The sequence below is a fragment of the Euphorbia lathyris genome, chromosome 9, assembly GCF_963576675.1.
Source record: "Euphorbia lathyris chromosome 9, ddEupLath1.1, whole genome shotgun sequence".
Classification (NCBI taxonomy): domain Eukaryota; kingdom Viridiplantae; phylum Streptophyta; class Magnoliopsida; order Malpighiales; family Euphorbiaceae; genus Euphorbia; species Euphorbia lathyris.
The window spans coordinates 68,926,220-68,945,058 of record NC_088918.1 but is presented as its reverse complement, the minus strand read 5'-3'; the positions used below and the strand labels follow the sequence as shown (position 1 = coordinate 68,945,058).

The 18,839-nt window shown below is 36.6% G+C and overlaps 2 protein-coding genes across 2 annotated transcripts; both read right to left on the bottom strand.

Moving 5' to 3' along the window:
- Positions 1 to 452: 452 nt before the first annotated feature.
- LOC136205420 (uncharacterized) lies at positions 453 to 3,944 on the bottom strand. Its single transcript, XM_065996010.1, has 5 exons — positions 3,610 to 3,944; positions 3,444 to 3,536; positions 2,657 to 2,841; positions 1,495 to 1,554; positions 453 to 948 (listed from the first exon to the last, which is right to left on the bottom strand). The coding sequence occupies exons 1-5, from the start codon at positions 3,779 to 3,781 to the stop codon at positions 940 to 942; spliced, it is 519 nt and encodes a 172-aa protein (XP_065852082.1). The 5' UTR covers positions 3,782 to 3,944; the 3' UTR covers positions 453 to 939.
- A 6,224-nt stretch (positions 3,945 to 10,168) lies between these two features.
- LOC136206371 (exocyst complex component EXO84C) lies at positions 10,169 to 17,421 on the bottom strand. Its single transcript, XM_065997396.1, has 7 exons — positions 17,144 to 17,421; positions 15,689 to 15,783; positions 13,998 to 15,024; positions 13,221 to 13,733; positions 12,928 to 13,116; positions 10,756 to 10,892; positions 10,169 to 10,672 (listed from the first exon to the last, which is right to left on the bottom strand). Exons 1-7 carry the CDS (start codon positions 17,237 to 17,239, stop codon positions 10,414 to 10,416), a joined length of 2,316 nt encoding a protein of 771 aa, XP_065853468.1. The 5' UTR covers positions 17,240 to 17,421; the 3' UTR covers positions 10,169 to 10,413.
- Between the last annotated feature and the right edge of the window lie 1,418 nt (positions 17,422 to 18,839).

The following is an 18,839-nucleotide window of genomic DNA, read 5'->3' as shown; positions in this document are numbered from 1 at the left end:
CTTCTCTTATTCGAGTTGCTGAAGTTATGCACAATTCGAATGGAAATTATTAAGGCTTTCAATTTCAAACACAACAATACAATTTGTAGAGACAAAATTCACCAAACACGATAACATGTTTTGACATCCCTAAAGTTATACGGATTAAAGGGACTCTTTTATTTTTCTTATTTGACTCAATTTCTTACCAATTAGTTCATTATCATATGAAAATTTATAGCAATAAAAGAAGTGTGTAAGATATCATTGGATAATAATCAGCACACGAAATCATTGCAATAAAAAAGTGTAAGAAATCATTGAAAATTTACCAATTATTTCAAATACAACAATACAATTTACTACAGGCTACATAAAACTGGTGAACGGAATCATTTACGCTGATTGTTTCTCTTCTTTATAACCAACAAATATGAATGGGAATGAATAATCCCATTCTAATTCCAAATCTATGAATCAAAACAATCCTATATTAGATAATAAATAAAGAAAATCAAGGAAGTGAATCTTGAAGATCAAGAAACGAACACTACAAGTAAATAGACCGATTTCTATAAAAAAAAAAAAAAAAAGACCGATTTATTTTGCCACTGATTATCTCTAAATACTATTTTCGGTGGGAAAATTGGACACCGAATATTAGAGACCAAAATTTTGTCTTTAAAGTATTTTCAACCCAAAATTTGTGACTGTCAATTGAGTTATCGTCTGAGTACATACAGATGTACAGTATCTATCTCTCTCATTCGTAGGTCATCTGTCTTCTTGAAGATTTATCTGCATCCTGTCTTCTCTCCTCTTTCACTTTCTTTTGTTCTCTTTTTTTTTTCCTTCCTCTTTCTCCGGCAATTTAAAGCTCCGGCCTCATCCCTCTGTTCATCCCTTTTCTCACTTTCTATTATTTTTTTTCTTTTTCTTTTGCATTTGAAAATTCCGTCTCTAAGTCGCCTGTTTCTTGTAAAGAAGAAAACGAACTCATCAATATTTATAAAAAATGTGAAGATGCATATTCCATCTATATTGAAACACTGATCTAAGTGGTTAATAGGTAGAATGAGATGCAATTTACAGACATAATTGTGGGACAATAAAGAACAAACTAATGAAATGGGACAAGTCCGAGTTTTTGGGAGAATCGCGTCTGTCTGTAATGTAATGCTTGAAAACTTGATCAATTTGTCTATCAATCATGAGATAAGGTACTGCCAACTCTTGCACTAAACACCAGTTTACAACCCTTCGAAATGATTAAAACATAGCTCAGAAGATAGTCTACTGTACTATCAGAAATTTTGTGCGCTCTTAAAAATGTAAGCATATACTTGTTTCCAGGTATCAGAAGACATTTGAATTTGATGCTTTAATTCCATTAGAATTGATATTTCAATTTTACATTACCACATTGTAAAAGAAAAGGCAAACTGAAATAAGTTGAATTAAAAAATTGAAGCGCCACCACATAACAAAATTCAAAACATCTAAACATTTCGTTACCTTTTTTTCTAAATTGATAGATGCAGAAGCCAAATCTTCCGCTGTTACTGGTTTATGTAGCTGCAGTAAAAAATATATGGAGTTCTCACATAAGAAGAGAAAAACAAAAGGAACCAAAACTTATAAAAGTAGCATCCATTAATAACTTAAGATGCTATAAGATTCAAATTAAGTAATAGATTATCTATAACTGCAGCGCGGGCTAATAGTTACTATAAATAGATTACTAAAACAATTTCCCTAAATCCATTTTTAAACTGTATGAGCTAACTGCAACAGTAACTTATTTCAGCAAAGATTACATATAGAACTAAGTATACACGAACTGCCTGACATTAAATCTTCCAACACAAAACTATCTGCATATTTCTAGCAGTTCTAAAGAATAGACCAATGAAAACATTCTAGTGCCCATCATAACATCAGGAAAAGTTACCTCACAGAGCCATTTCTATATGAATGAAATTATTTGATATCATAATTTTTGACATTGTCACACTACTCTTCTAAGTTAACCCGTCGAATCTTGTGTAAACAAGAATTGCATTTTTTCATTGACTGAGTTACAACAATATATTAGGCAACAACTAAAATATAAATATGTTCTTTTGAACAAAACTGTCCCTAAGTAGGAGTGCATAGTTAGAGGTATACTCTACTAAGAAAAGCTTTAATACCAACCTAATTAGTGCAATATATGAATTGTCTTCCTCTGTTTTCAGTCTTACTGCTGCACCAATAGAACATTTAGACTTTGTGTGGCCTTTTTTGGTATTTTTGTCGCAAGATGATATTATTTACCAAAGCTATTGACAGAAAAGTAGTTTATGAAAGAATTGGAAATGTCTGATATGTTGGGTTAGTATTAATTTTGTTCACAATATTATCAGAATTGAAGTTCTCCAACACACAAAATTATCTCAATAACACATATGATTGGATATAATCATACAATAGACCATCCTTCAGCTGAAAGAAGAAAAGCATTCTCTTTGAGGTTCACAGAAACCAACTCCCACAAGCCAAAACATATAGTCAAGTTTCGAATGCATATTATATATATGTGCATAATTATATTGAAGACAAAAATACAAGTATTTATTATGTACCATTATCAAAATACTCAATAGTCACCAGTGAACAAGGATAGGAGAATACTTACTGCTTCTGCAACAGATAACCAATGAAAGGAACGAAAAAAGGTGTCGTCTTGTGAAGGTAGACTCTCATTATTCCAATATGTTATATTCTCAAATTTGGCATTTACTTCCCAACGGTTAGAAGAGTTCTGTTCACACAAGTCAGTAGCTTTTCGTTTTTGAACATTTTTCTTCCCAAGGACAAAGCCTGAAAGTAACAAGAAAAGATGAACTGCACTATTAGGATAAGGTAACAGATAAATATAATCATGCTCATCTTCTGTTTGTGTAGAGATTACTCTATTTACTGCTGATCATATATTGTGCTTCCATATAAAGTTTCTGCTTTCATTTCATCGTGTGTATCTGGCTGAACATAGCCAGTTTAACTCAATTTATGAGAAACCATATCTACAAAATTCTATAAATCTAAAATCAACGTGCAAATTGACAGCCATTTCAGATTTATCACCAGTTTAGCTCCTTTTCCGAGAAATCAAATCTTCAAAATTCTGTAAGTAAATGACAAATTGCCAACTACTTAGCCCAATTTCTAAGAAATTAAGTCTTCCAATTCCAAAAATACGAAAAAAAAAATACAATATAATATGAGCGTCTGCAAGTCCAAAAAGTGTCTAAGCCAATTTTGTTTCAAACTATAACCTAGGAAAGTTTGAGGAATTGGGAATCAGGCTCCAATGAGAATAATCAATTACAAAAACATGATAACATTATTAATAAGAACTAAAAGAAAAAGCAGTTATGAAATATGTCAAAACCAACAAAATGAGAACAACCATTTTTGCATACCAGAATAACCAGGTGGAAGAGGAAGAGTAGCACCAAGTAGTTTCCTTCCCCTGAAATAAGATTCCTCTACTCTCAATCCTCGGGCTTCCATCCCTGCACAAATTTAGCAAATTAATTTCTTCTGAAAACGAGAGGAGAGAATAAGAGAAGAGTGTGAATACTATACCAGTAGGTTTGGGTTTGAAATATTGAGAAACAGCACTAGGGCCATCGAATTTGATACAGCAAGGAAGACGATGGAGCTGATCAGTTAGAATCGGAAGTTGCTCTGATTCTTGATTGCGAAAATTTATGATTCCGATTGTTCCTGATTCCAAACCCGCTTCTTCTTCCATCATCTTCTCTTTTCAACAAATCAAATTCGAATCTAACAAACCCTAATCTCTGGGCTCTATTTTCTCTACTCCCTTTTTTTTCTCAGTTTTCCCGCTTCACATTATCATACTTTTCAGTTTTCCCGCTTAGTATTTATGAGTTTTTCATGTCCCGTACAATGCATTTTTATAAGGGGCTTTAATGGGCCAAATTATCTTGATGCCCTTGGGTAAGGCGGTAGCTGTAAGGAGAGATGAATTTCTAGATCTATGAAGAAATGAACCCTCTTAAGAGTCTCATTTAATTTAGATCATGAAGAAATGAACCCTATTTGGGTTTGGGTCTTTAATTTAGAAGATTCATAATAGATGTCCCCTTATTGATGCATTTCGAATCATTACATGTGAGATGAAAAATTGTATGTCCATCACTTGATGCATGTTACCCAATGGATAACCGTCGTTTACTGGGTGATGGATGGTTATATTTTAGAGATCGGCAAAAGGGTATATAGCGCTGAACTAAGTGAGAAGAAACTCTTTCGCCTTCATAAGTGACTCAAAGAATTCGGTACATAGAGGATTTCCTTAACAAACCATTTGTCGAGGATATAAAACATGTCAGTTTCTTATTTGCATTATTTTCTTTATGCATTTCTTGTTTTTGTTTTCTACTATCTATTTGTCGAATGCAAAGCCATATTTAGGGTTTTTTTAGTTGGAGATGCTTGAACTTTCTTCGGATTTTAATATTTCTTGGACTAGTAATTCTGGTGAGGACAATAAGGGTCATTCTATGGAAAAGCCTGAGAAACTTGAGGTCGTAGATAGTTACAAATGCACATTCTTTCCCATAATGGATCACTTATCCAAAGAGTTTCTTAGCCATCTTGATTTTGGCAAGGCCGATGTCACGCTCTATAAGTTGTACAAAGAGGTTAGGAATCGATTGTGGCTAATGGATGTGCATAGTTGGACTGAAAGGGGAGCCATTTTGAACACTAAACATGCCCCAAATTGAATATTTAGATGTATAATGTGGGCAATGTGGCGAGGTTACTAACTCCTGGGGATGTTTCCATGATCGTCATTATATATAGGGTTGGGGTGCTTATGAATTGGAAGCCCTTGGTCCGAATGTGCGAGCTAATAGCCTAATTCCCACTAATGCTTTTATTTTGTATGAGGAACACCTTATTTAAAGTCTTCGAGTTCTTTGTCTCCTTTTTTCAGGAGGTTTTATTAGACTTAAAGTTTCCTCCTAGTCAGATTACGTCGGTGGTCACATGGTAACTTTTTACTAGTTCTACCACAAGAAGGGTTATAGACTTATTGTCTCTATCTTCAAACATTTCTTTTAACCTAGCCATGATCTGAGGTCTAACCATGTAAGTTCGAAACCCCAGAAGTCAAAGTTCTTAGAAAATGATATCAACAAGGTCAGGAATATGATATCTCGATTACTAAAGTCTACTTTGGGGCTAGAGACGCCCAATGCATCTTTTGAGCTTATTTTCTATCTCCGACCATTATAATGATGCCATCATCATAAGGGGTAGACATAGTGAGTTTCCGTTTGTTAATGGCTGCATTAACTTCGGCGAGTGTAACTCTATCGATAATGGCATTGTAATTCGATGTTATGGTTGCTATTAAGAACTCAGTTTTGACTGCTCGCCTCAGTTTTGACCTGGTCCAGTGTTTGTGCAGCTAGAAAGTTTATCGAGCTACATATGCCTATCATGATCCCGTGGACTAGGAAGTGATTGATAATTGCGGAAATTACCAAGGCCTCGTGGTGAAGAGGCGGAGAGAGTGGCTGAATAGAAAAGGTCTTCCTTCCCCCTTCTACCTTTCACTCGAACAGGGTCCTTCCCTTGTTGGGGAACCCCTTGTTAACAATTAGAGATTATGGCAACTGACTTATCTTTCATTGAATTGGAAATGCTATTAAATAGCTTACAAAGATAACTGACCACTCCTAATTAGTGGCTTGCAAACTGGCTATGTGCTAACAGAATCAAATAAAATAAGTTTCTAGAGATCCCTAGAAAATAGGACACGAACTAAATAACTGAAACTGCAAGGACTAAGTCAAATATTGCTAATAATTCCTCTCCTAAACTAGATAGTCTAGTTTATCTCTGAGACATCACACACACCGAGTTTCTTTCTGAGCTCTTGGAACACTTCAAGCTTGAGTGGTTTGGTTAATATGTCAGCTACCTGTTGCTTAGTACCACAGAACTTTAACTGGACTGCTCCCTCATTCACTAGATCACACAGGAAGTGAAAACGCACATCTATGTGCTTGCTCTTACCATGTAAGACAAGATTTTTGGAGAGCTTGATGGTAGAGCTATTATCACAGAACATGGTTGGACCTGTGCTTCCATCATAGCCTAGTTTTGTCAACACTATCTTCATCCAGACCATTTGACAAGCACAAGAAGCTACAGCCACAAATTCTGCTTCTATGGTGCTAAGAGTGACTATGGGCTGCTTCCGAGATTACCATGCTACAGCTGCACTGCTAAGAAGAAATGCATAGCCTGATGTACTTTTCCTGTCCTCTATGCACCCAACATAGTCACTATCTGTATAGCCAACTAGCTCTCGATTTCCTGCAAGTTTATAGAAGATGCCATAGCTCACAGTTCCTTGCAAATACCTTAGTATTCTTTTTGTTGCCATCATGTGTAACTCAATTGGAGCAGCCATATATCTACTGATCATACTCACAACATACATCATATCTGGTCGAGTGGTGGTTAAGTACATCATACTTCCAACAAGTTGTTTATACATTGAGCTATTTACCTTTATTCCTTCATCATCTTTGTGGATCTTACTTCCAGGAATGATTGGATTCAGAACTGAGTTGCTTTCTGACATTCCAAACTTCTGCAAGACTTCTTTTGCATACTTCTTTTGGCTGATGAAGATTCCATAATCAAGCTGCTCAACTTCTATTCCGAGAAAATATTTCATTTTTCCCAAGTAAGACATTTCAAACTCTTGCATCATTGATTGCTTGAATTCTTTCAACATAGTCTCATCATCGCCTGTATAAATCAAATCATCTACATATAAGCTGACGATCAGGTGTTTACCTTGTTGATTAACCTTAGTAAACAGAGTTTGCTCGCTTGCTTCTTTGTCAAAGCCCATGGTTTTGAAGTAAGACTCAATTCTGCTGAACCAAGCTCTTGGTGCCTGTTTAAGCCCGTACAAGGCTTTCTTGAGCTTGTAAACTTTAGCCTCCTCATGCTTCCTTTCATAGCCCTTTGGCTGGTCAACATATACCTCCTCTATGAGTTCTCCTTGCAAGAAGGCTAACTTCACATCTAGTTGAAATATGCCCCTGCTTCTTTGAGCAACAAGAGCTAGGATCATTCGAATCGTGTCCATACGTGCCACTGGTGCATACACCTCTTCATAGTCAACTCCATATTGATGAGCATATCCCTTTGCCACTAAACGAGCCTTGTACTTGTCAACCTTGCCATGTTGATTTAGCTTTGTCTTATAGACCCATTTGACTCTTATACTTGCAGCTTCCTTTTGGTAAATCAACCAAAGTCCAAATGCCATTCTTCTCAATTGAATTGATCTCATCATCCATAGCCCTTTTCCAGTTGGCATTCTGCACAGCTTCCTCGAATGTCAAAGGATCAGAGCTAGCAAGCGGGGTAGAATTAACTAAATCATCTTGACTGACGCAAGTGGAGTTGACAACATAATCCTTCATCCATGTTGGAGCTCTCCTGGTGTGACCTTGACTCATATTCTCAGTATTTTCAGCACTTTCAATTGCAGCTACTAGGCTTACAGAATTTCCAGCAACAACACTTGTTGAATTCTCAACTGCAGCTTCCTCAATCTCAGCTCTTGGAGTTGCAGCTTCCTCAATCTCAGGCTCTAGTGCAGACACTTCATCTCCAACAGATTGCTCATCTTCCCATTCAAGCTGCAACTTAACTAATTCGGAATGGCTCTTGTTCCAATCCCATTTCTTGTCTTCTTCAAAAATCATGTCCCTGCTCACTGTAATTTTCTTTCTAATGGGATCATATAGTCTATATCCCTTAGACTCTGTACTGACTCCAAGTAAGACACATGTTGTGCTCTTACTATCCAGTTTAGTTTGCCAAGCATTTGGGATATGAACATGGGCAATGCACCCAAATACCCTGAAATGCTCAACTGAGGGTTTCACTCTAGACCAAGCTTCTTCTGGTGTGACGCCTTGCACTGCTGAAGTAGGGCACCTGTTGAGCACATAGAACGCCTAGTTCACTGCCTTAGGCCAGAAATTCCTTGGCACCTCCTTCTGAATAAGAAGACTTCTTGCTATGTTCATAACGGTTCTGTTTTTCCTCTCTGCAACTCCGTTTTGCTGAGGCGTGTAAGCTGTGTTGAGATGCCTTTTTATGCCATTTTCTCTCTTTTGACCGTGAGACATTGGAGAGATGGGACCACATATGTCTGCATGTATGAGTTCCAAAGGCTCGGCTGCTCTCCACATAGCTTTCTTTGGTATGATTTCCCTATGTTGCTTGCCCTTTAAACATTCAGTGCACACAGCTATGCTCTCTCCAAGATTTGGTAAGCCTCTTACCATGTTGTTGCTCTGTAATGTTTGAAGGCCGGTGTAGCTTAAGTGTCCAAATCTGCAGTGCCAGATATGTGTAGCTTCTTGGGCATCGGTTTGAAAACATTGTTCCTTTGTCGCATTGCTGTTTGAGATTAAAATGAACATCCTGTTAGCCGTCATCTTACTCTCAAAAATGAGGCCTTTAGAAGGATGATAGATGCGACATTCATTATTCTTGATCAGAAATGCCAAGCCTTTTTCTTGAAGTTGTCCAATACTGAGCAAATTCTTTCGCAGCTCAGGGACATAGAATACATTTTGAATAACATGGCTTGCTCTTTCAAAATTTAGTCTCACACTGCCCTTGCCAACTACCTTCATCTTCATGTGATTTCCCAGGCTGACATCTCGTTTGAACCCTTCCTCTATGGCACAAAATAAAGAGGCGTCTCCGCACATATGGTTGCTACACCCACTGTCTAAGAACTACACATCCTGTATTTTTGCTTCAGCAGCTTCAATATATGCCATAAGAAGCATCTCTTCATCTTCATTCAACTCAACATAGTTAACTTGCTTCCCCAAATTAGAACACTCATACTGAAAGTTGCCCAATTGATGACACCTGTAGCATTCAATGGTTGCCTTATTGAAATTCTGACGCCCCCGACCACGTCCTCTTCCTCCTCTGAAGGCATTTCTCCCTCTCCTTCAATTGCTGCCGCCTTCACTGTAAGATACTGCTAGTGCTTGCTCCTCATTAGGTTCTTTCTTGAACTTCTGTTCATGGACCAAGAGAGAACTTTGTAGGGCGTCTACAGAAAGTTCATCAACATCCTTAGCTTCCTCAATGGAACACACAATATAGTTCCATTTCTCCGTCAATGTCCGCATGATTTTCTCTACAATTTTGACATCATCCATGTCTTCTCCGCAATTTCGCATGTCATTAGCGATGACCATCACCCTGCCAAAGTAATCATTGATTGATTCACCTTGTTTCATGGCCAAGACCTCAAACTCCCTTCGAAGCCGATTGAGTTGAGCGCGCTGAACTCGAGCATTCCCCTGATATTTCATCTTCATCGAATCCCATAACTGCTTGGACGTCTCCTTCTTCGTTATGGTTTTCAGAATTGATTTGTCCAGAGATTGAAACAAATAATTCTTTGCCTTCAGATCCTTGAGTTTCATCTCGTCTATGACCTTCTTCTGGGCATCTGTCAGAACAACACCATCTCTGGGCAGAGTATAGCCTGTCTCCACCACGGTCCAATACTCTTTTGATCGAAGGAGGTTTTCCATGACCATACTCCAGTGATCATAATCCCCATCAAATTTGGGAATTGAAGGTGTTGAGAAACCACCATTCTTCTCCTCAGATCCCATGTCGACTCTCTTGTGTTTCTCTCGGAAGCACTCTCTATTTTTTTTTTCCAACACTCAATCTCTCTATGAAGTCTCTCTGCTCTGATACCAGATGTTAACAATTAAAGATTCTGGCAACTGGTTTATCTTTCATTGAATTGGAAATGCTATTAAATAGCTTACAAAGATAACTGACCACTCCTAATTAGTGGCTTGCAAACTGGCTACGTGCTAACAGAATCAAATAAAATAAGTTGCTAGAGATCCCTAGAAAATAGGACATGAACTAAATAACAGAAACTGCAAGGACTAAGTCAAATATTGCTAATACCCCTATCGTATCACCTGTATCTCACCCTGATTTGATCTTGCTTATTTTTAACGATTTTGTATTTTAGGCGATTGGTGCAAATTTAGACCCAACGGCTAAGAACAATACTGAAGTGAAACAAATGACATGGCTGAATACTAGAATATATATATTTTCTCTATAGTCTAAAATATCATTCCTCTCTTCTACCAATAAAATTCTATGAAAAACAACAACCCCCTACAACACTAGCAACTACATCATACAGTTCCTATTTATCTGCTACTGATTAGCAATTACTATACACCATTTTAAAAGAATTTTGACATCAAAGGTCTGATATGAACTAGATCTGGCTCAACTTAAGCTCAAAATGTTTTTTTAACCCTCAGGATCTGTCAAGTATACTGGGCTATCCAATTCACCCATGCTAGCAGAAACAAAAGATTCATAGGATTCTTCTGTTGACAGGGACGAAACACTGTTCTCTGAATCCGAATCCGAATCCAAATCAATCTTCCCATCCAAAATAATGTGATCCTCATCAATCTCAGATGTCTCAGACCCTGATGTTCCTAAAAGAAGTTTGTTGATGGCCGATTTTGCTGTTTCAACGAACCATTCGTCTTCAGGGAGTGTGCTGAAAAAGGGAAAATGCATGAACTTAGTTGCGAGAAGCGAGAATGGAAAGGCTTAGCAGAAAATGAACATGATGTTACTTACCTTTGCGGGTCTATGCCTCTCGCTGAGAAGGTCCTGATTGCTCGAGCTATTATTGCTGATGCAATCTGGTGCACATGTCGAGATGGGTAGCCCGCAAAACGTGCAATTTCAACAGTGAAATGCATATCAAGAATCAACTGTGAAAACCAAAGGCATATGATCTGTCAGCAGCACTAAATGAAGAGCCAAAGCAACTTTCAACACACATTATTGAATTTAACTTTCCCAGATATAAATAGTTTACTGATGGATTCATCTAGTCCAATTATACACGTGTACAAATTACGTCCCGACATCACAAAAGGAGCTTCATAAAATTTAAAAATAGATAGAAATATTTGGTATCAACAAGTATCTTCAACATTTGAATCAATTTGTTATTCTTTATATGTAGATAAACATCAGTTTCACACTATTTAAATCGAAATTACTGTAAAAATGTAGCCCGTAATATCAGTATTTCGAGATCTTTTACAAATAATTACAATAATTCTCAACGTGTTGATATTATCTTCCCCTTATTTTAAGTTTAAATTGGTTTCTTTATTCATTTAGAAGATCAGTATGAAGTGCGTGCTTTGCATAGAATAAAGGGAATGTGAATTTTAATCCCTCAATATAGTATATCTACAAAAACCAAAAGGGTAAATTACATCTAACTTTCGCCTTACTTTCTTTATAGCCCCTGAAATTTAAAACTGGACATATAAGTCCCTGAACATCACCCTTTACTAACATAGAACTAAAAGTCCTTGTGAAAGTACACAACCTCAAAATGACTGTTGACGACCTCAAAATGGACAAGCCAAAAGTTAAAGTTGTTTAGAACCATATTTTTCATAGAACCACAATTCCTATTTTCTAAAATCTCCATTTTGGAGTTTTTTTCTCTCTAAACACACTTTCTCTCTCTTAACCAAACAATGCCTAAATGACCTCAAAACCAAAAGTTCAAGAATTAAAGTTGTTAGAATAGCAATGGAGGGTTACTTACCATTGGAGTGGTCAAAGATTAAGGGCTTTTATGTTAGTAAAGAGCAAAGTTAAAGGACTTTTATGTGAGCCATGGGTGCAATTTACCCTACCAAAACCAAAATAGAGATGTGCAGAAAATGAGCCTTCAAGGCTTCAACTATATCTCCCTAGGAATAGAAAAACCTACAGAGAACAGAGAATTTCTAGCCCCATGGTTATATATGACTATCTCCATCCAAATTTCCCTATATTAAACCTGAAAAGGAAATTTAACTTTGTTCCTAGATGAGAACTGGTGGCGAAGTTTTGGAATTTACTAGCAACCTATTTCACCAGATGTTGATAACTTGAGATGTAATCATGTAATCTCACGTTGTTTGTTGTCGCTGTTTGCTGTTGGAAAAACAGGGATTGACTGCTTTTGGAAAAAGCTACATTTCATGTATAAAAGGCAAACAATAGTTCTCTAACCAAACACCCCCTTCATTACATACAAAACACTGAAAAACCTAGAAAACAATTACAACTTCCTAACCTATGCCCAATTCCACACCTTTGCTGGTCATTGGTTCAGCCGGAAGACCAGACATGAAACCAGTTGAACTAAAAGCTTAAACTTAGTTAAAGGCCCAATTCATATTAATATCTAACAAACACCGGCACACGAATGCCAACTGGGCTTGAAGCATGAACAACACCGCCCATAGATGAAATTAAATCAACAAATGGGGTTGACAGGAATCGAACCCTTGATCACTTTGTCAAAGAGGCTCTGATACCATATCATGGAACCAATTAAATTAAAAGTTTAAGTTGATAGTTAAAGGCCCAATTCATATTAATATTGACAATCTCTCTCGCTGCAAATACTACTAATACACCGGCTATAGTGCTACCAAGAAAACTGTCATTCCTCAAGTGCACCTAGGATATCGAAGATATTGTTGCTTCAACATAATGTACAAACATACTCCATAGCCTCCATTTTTCCAATATCTTATTTACTTATACAAAAAATACATTTTCTTAATATTTGAGCTGGTGATTTCTAATCTAAAATATGTGTTCATCTAAACATTACCTCAGAAAGTTGCCTGAAAATGACCCAAAAGTAGAAGGCAAGTCCTTTACTAGGCATAAAATTACTTTAAAGAAAGAACATTCATTCAATGAAACCATTTTACTGGACCTAATTACCTGCTGCAACCCAAGAGGCTTAAGTGGGATTGATTCATTCTCAAACACACCCCAGAATTCCTGTTCATCTGACAACCACATAACAACAGTCTCGGTAAGTCTAGCGAGCAATATCTTTTGTATCTTCTCTTTCCCAAGTAATACGTCCCCAGCAACAGTTGCTAATTGCTGCAACTTCGCAAATAATGCCTGCAACATGAATGCATGATCTATCATCATTACCCGAAGAATGATGGCAAAACAAAGGCACATTATAACCAACTGAATGGTTGCTGAAGGAGAAGAAAAATAACCTGAAACGGTAACGAAGGCAGAGGAGTATCCCACAATAAATCATCTCCGTCTTCATTTAAATAAATTTGCGCATTTAATCGTGTTTTTCCTTCTCTTGAATAGATGAAACTCAAAACATATTGCCGACAGAAGTGATCTCTTAGCTTGTCAAATGAATGCTGAAGATGACGCTTCCAATCCTTCATTTCTGATGTAATACCTACAGTGGTAACAGTACTTTCACCTGCTAATTCATGGTTTTCATTCTTCAGACTCCAAACATTTGCTATAGCAAGTGGTAACAATTCATCCAGAATTGTAAATGCCATCCCCAAAAGTGCAAGTTGTTCCGAATCCGTTTCAGCTCTGAAGTGTATGATTTCCTTGAGCTCTGTAAGATTGTCATCATCAGAGGGGCCTGGTAGAGATTTAATCAGTGCATCCATATACTTATCAAACAGCTGTGAGATTCTAGTTAATACATTTCCTCCAAAATGAAGAACGGCCAAAGGAGTTAGCTGAGCCAATATATCCTGCAAAATGATTCCATTTCGAAATTACATTACAAATCAATTACCAGAACCTCATAAAACAGAAACCAATATGATTTCAATCAAAGACATTCTACTAGAAAAACATAATCATCTGCATGCATGTAGGTAGATGCGTGCTGTTACTCTCGAAATAAAAGGCTCATGCAAATTCTGATGTTGTCCCAAATTAGAGAATGCAAATTTGAATTATCTTAAGCAATTGCCGTAAAATCATCGAAGCAAAGCAAAACGAAACCAACTTACTTCAATAATCTCCATGAATCTTATTCCACTATCAACAAGCACGCTGTCTGTTGGCGTCACAAACACCAATAATGGAGAGCTGGAGTGCATAGACAATAAGCTCTCATCCTTTTCTGCCATGTCAAGCAACACCCTTCTAGCTCGTCTAAAATTCATCTCTAACACTTCCTCAATGTAAGGCCTTAAGAGCACCAAAAGTAATTTTGGAAGTTTTAGACCTTGTCGTTCCAACATCAGGCAGTAGTGAAGACTAGCCTGAACACAATTGCTAGCTGCACCCAATGCAGCAATTGTTTCTGGAGCGGGTGCATTCTCCTTCACCAACCGTGCAAAATACTCTATTTCCCACTCTGCCCATTGTACAATCCTATTGGTATACAGAGGATCATCGCCAAATATAGAACCCGATTCTTTTGTGGTCAACGAGATCATCGAAAACACAAGCCTAGATAGTGTGGTTGGAAACGTTTTCGGACAAACAGAAGATGAAGGAAGTAAAACCTCAATACTCTTTTGGAGGCGGGAACCATATGACTTTAGAAGTAATTGATGAGCCAAGTGCCCCTTCCCAAGCTTGATTAGACTGGTTAAGGTTTTCTTCAATTCCGAAATGCTAACTGAAGGCTGTTCAGTGATCTGAATCAGCTGATCTTCAAGCATTGATTTCCTCTTCAAGAATGCTGATCTATATGAATCTTCAATTGATGAAGCATCACCTGAACCCTTAAGATGTGGGGAGTTTCTCTCTTCAGCATCTAGAGCCTCTATCGCTTCTTCTATTTTATGTTCTGCCAAAAGAATATCAATATTCTCTAAGAATATTGCCTTTGGATCATCTATACTAGTTGGCAAAAGATTTTCAAGCCCATCTTGGTTAGCCTCATCAATTTCTCCATTAGCACCGTTCAAATCCTCCAGCTCAGAGCACACCCCAGTCATTAAATCCTGCACAACAATCCGTTGTGTGGAGATATGCTTTTGCAGCTCAAGCAGCTCATGCTCTAGTTCAACTACTTCATCGGACATTCTACAAAAATCACATGTAGGACTAGGCTTAAGACTCGTTTCTGAATATTAAAATAAAGAAAATGAAGTAATTTATATCTGGATTCATATAAAATTAACCAGATGGAGAATTAAAATAACAGAAGCAGACATCTAACGTCAGACAAACTTTGGTCAGGGAAATGAAATTATCAGAGGAAGGAAAGAAAATTACTGCAGAAACTAGATAAAATATTTCCCAAACATCTTACATATCTTGTTCCTCAAAAAAACAGCAAGTTTACGGCTCAAAGGAAATGCTTTCCTGCTATTCATCAGGTTTCTAAGATCAATCCAATATTAAAATCTTCACAGAAAGTTGTCTCGTCTGGAAGAACATTTCACTTCAGAACTCCATCATTTCTCAGAATTAAAGATGTAGGAATTGCAGAAAATACCAACATAACAACATATGCAGCTTTTTTTTACATATATAATTTGCGGTGGGACCCCTCCCCGGACCCTCGCTCAGCGGGGTCGCGTAATGCGACCGGGCCGCCCTTTATAATTTGCACATGCACAGCTCAAATCTTTAGTATATCTCAACAAAACTTATAATAAAGTACAACTTGATTTTAAGTAGATATGCACCTCAACAATATCTATTATGACAAATCCATAAGTAACAGCTGCCGCTATTTTATTACCTCAAGAAAGCCAAGTACTTTGTTTGCATATTGCCACATAGATTTTCCACTGCATCTTTCAAATCCAATAGCTCACAACAAAGTTTTCTAATTCCCTGCAGCAGTGGGAATCTTTAAATTCAAGGGAAAATTTTCTATCATAACATGGAAGACATTATACTTAAAGATATAAATAATATCAAATGGTATACATCTGAAAATCATTGGTATGCTAAAAACCAAATAACTCTAAGAATATGGTGCATTAATGCATTTCATAAACTTAAATCATAATTATCAAACACAGTTGATCAAGCATCAGAAAAATATAATTGTGGCCTGTAACGCCATAAAACATATGCACATTTTAAGTTTGCTATTTTCTCTCTAACCATTGAAAATATACGTTTATTAGCAGACATCACCAAGCACGGGCGACAACCTACTTTATGTCATGGAACCGGTTGAACTAAAAACTCGAGCTGATAGTTAAGGTCCAATCGTATATCTTATATTAGTCTCTCTCTGACACGCCCCCACACGCAAATGACTATTGGGCTTGCAGCGTCCACAACACAGGCTCATCCAACCATGTGTTTTTAATTCCACACATTAATGAGGTTGTCAGGACTCGAACCCTCAACCGTTTGGTCCTAGAGGCTCTCATACCATGTCATGGAACGGATTGAACTAAAAACTCGAGCTGATAGTGAAGGTCCAATCGTATATCTTATATTAATCTATGATACTTTATCCCGTGGTTAACGAGTAAATAAATAGACAACATGTGAGCTATCTTTACCATAAAGCTCAAAATCACAGAATACAGAAGTAGTGTGCAATTAATGGGAAATAGTTCCAGAGAAGTAAGCAATTTACTTCCTAATAGCAAACACCAGCCAAAGAAATCCCTAATACATATAGCCATTTAATCAGGCATAAATTCTCAAATCAATAAACTTTGTTTATCCAAAAGCCTAGAGATAACATTTAACTGAAATGCATAGGGTTACCCTCTAATGTAACTCAATTAAATGAACTTTTTCTGCACAATCCAACAGAAGCAAACCAGAAAGGGAAACTGCTTATACAATGAATTGAATCTCAAATAGAAGAAAACAATGTTAGTTGGTAGCAAGATCCAAAGAGAAAAACTTGCCCACCAACACCAAAGCTGAGTTTTAATACTTGTTATGCCTCTTTAACATAAATCTCAAGTGAAACAAACAAACACTCACTTAATTGAATTGAAATTTGAAAGTAATGCACCATAAACCCATTAGATGATGGAACACGAAGCACAAAGTAATTGGATTCTTAAGCTCATTTAGCTTATAGCAAGTAACCCAGAAAGGAAAAGCAACTATTTCCATGGGTTTTAGGGAACAACTCAAATTGGGTTCAAATTGAAGCAAATTGGGAGCTACAAGGATGATAGAAAGAGGTCGAAAGATAATAATAATAAGAAGAAGAAACCTTTTCAGTGAAGGACTGATAGAGAGAGTCGACCTTGGACTGAGGAATAATGCTTTCTATTGATGGGAAGTCATCTTCTTCTTCACTGCTTTCCATTTCTCCCGTTTTTGTGAATCAAATTTTTACAAAATTAAAATCTTTAGAAAGAAAGAGTTATGTGATGTTTATGAGCACTTGAGCAAGAGCAAGAGCAAGGAGGAAAGCAACACAGAGAAACACTTGGGAACTTGTGCAGAGCTAAAGAGCTCTTCGCAGTTTACTAGGAGTTTCTTATTTTATTTTAATTTAATTTGGTTGGCATTCTTGTCAAATCTCCGACATTTTATTTGAAATTGTGAGCTGCGTCGGCGGGTCAATTCGTAATTACCAGAGTTAGAATAAAATATAGGATAAATTTTAAATAAAACTCTTATGGTTTCACTAATTTTCAGATAAAGCACTATGATTTACTTTTTATCAAAACGATGATTGAGATTTCGCATTTTTAATAAAACATGGACTTTTTGGATTAATGCTATTAAAATCATCTTTAACGACTTGAAAATGAAAATTTTCAAGAATTAAAGTTGTTCAATGTCATATTTGCTATGGAACTACATTTTCGATTTTTGAAAAATTGTTCTAAACATTAACTTTCTCTCTCTTTACCAAACATCATCTAAATAATCTCAAAATAAAAAAATTGAAGATTTAAAGTTGCTTAGAACATTAGTACTTCTTAAAATATGTCATTTTTGAAGTCGTCAAAGGTGATTTTAATAGTATCAATCGAAAAAGTCCTTATTTTGCTAAAGTTGAAAACCGCAGTCCTTACTTTGAAAAAAAGTAAATCACAATCCTTTATCTGAAAATTAGTGAAACCACATGGATTTTATTTAAAATTTACCCTAAAATATAAAAGGGTAAGTTAAGAAAATAGGTCCATGGTTATAGAAAAATATTAATTTAGGTTTTACGTATAAAATATAAGCTTAATATAACAACAACAATAACAAAGCTTTAGTCCCGAAATGATTTGGGGTCGGCTAACATGAACCATCATACAAAACCGTGAAATCAAGTCGTGTCAGCGACACAAATTCTCTCCCTCCACTTTGTCCTATCCACTACCATATTTTTCCCAATCCCCAATAAACTCATATCACTCTCGATCACTTTTCTCTAAGTTTGCTTAGGTCTTCCCCTAACCCTCACCACTACATCCCTTTGTCACTCTTCAGTCCTCCTAACCGGCGCATCAAGCGCTCTTCGTCTTACATGGCCAAACCACCTTAGTCGGTTTTTCCTCATTTTATTCTCAATAGATGTAACCCCTACTTTTGTCCTAATTATTTCATTACTCACCCGATCCTTTCTCGTATGACCACACATCTATCTCAACATACGCATCTCCGCCACCGACATCTTATGAGTGTGACATTGTTTCACTGCCCAACACTAATACTAATTTAAATCTCGATAATGGAATGTGACGCATTATTTATATTATTTCGTTAAGTTCTGTTAATTGTACGTGGAGAGAGAAATCATAACTTAACGGAATAATAGGAATGACGTGTCACATTTTGTTACCAATACCTAAATTGGTACTCTTTTTTAAACGTTACGCCTATATTGATGCTATTTTGTACGTGGAGCCTAAATTAGTACTTCCCAAAAAACTATAAACCTGTTTTGGTACCTTATACCAATATAA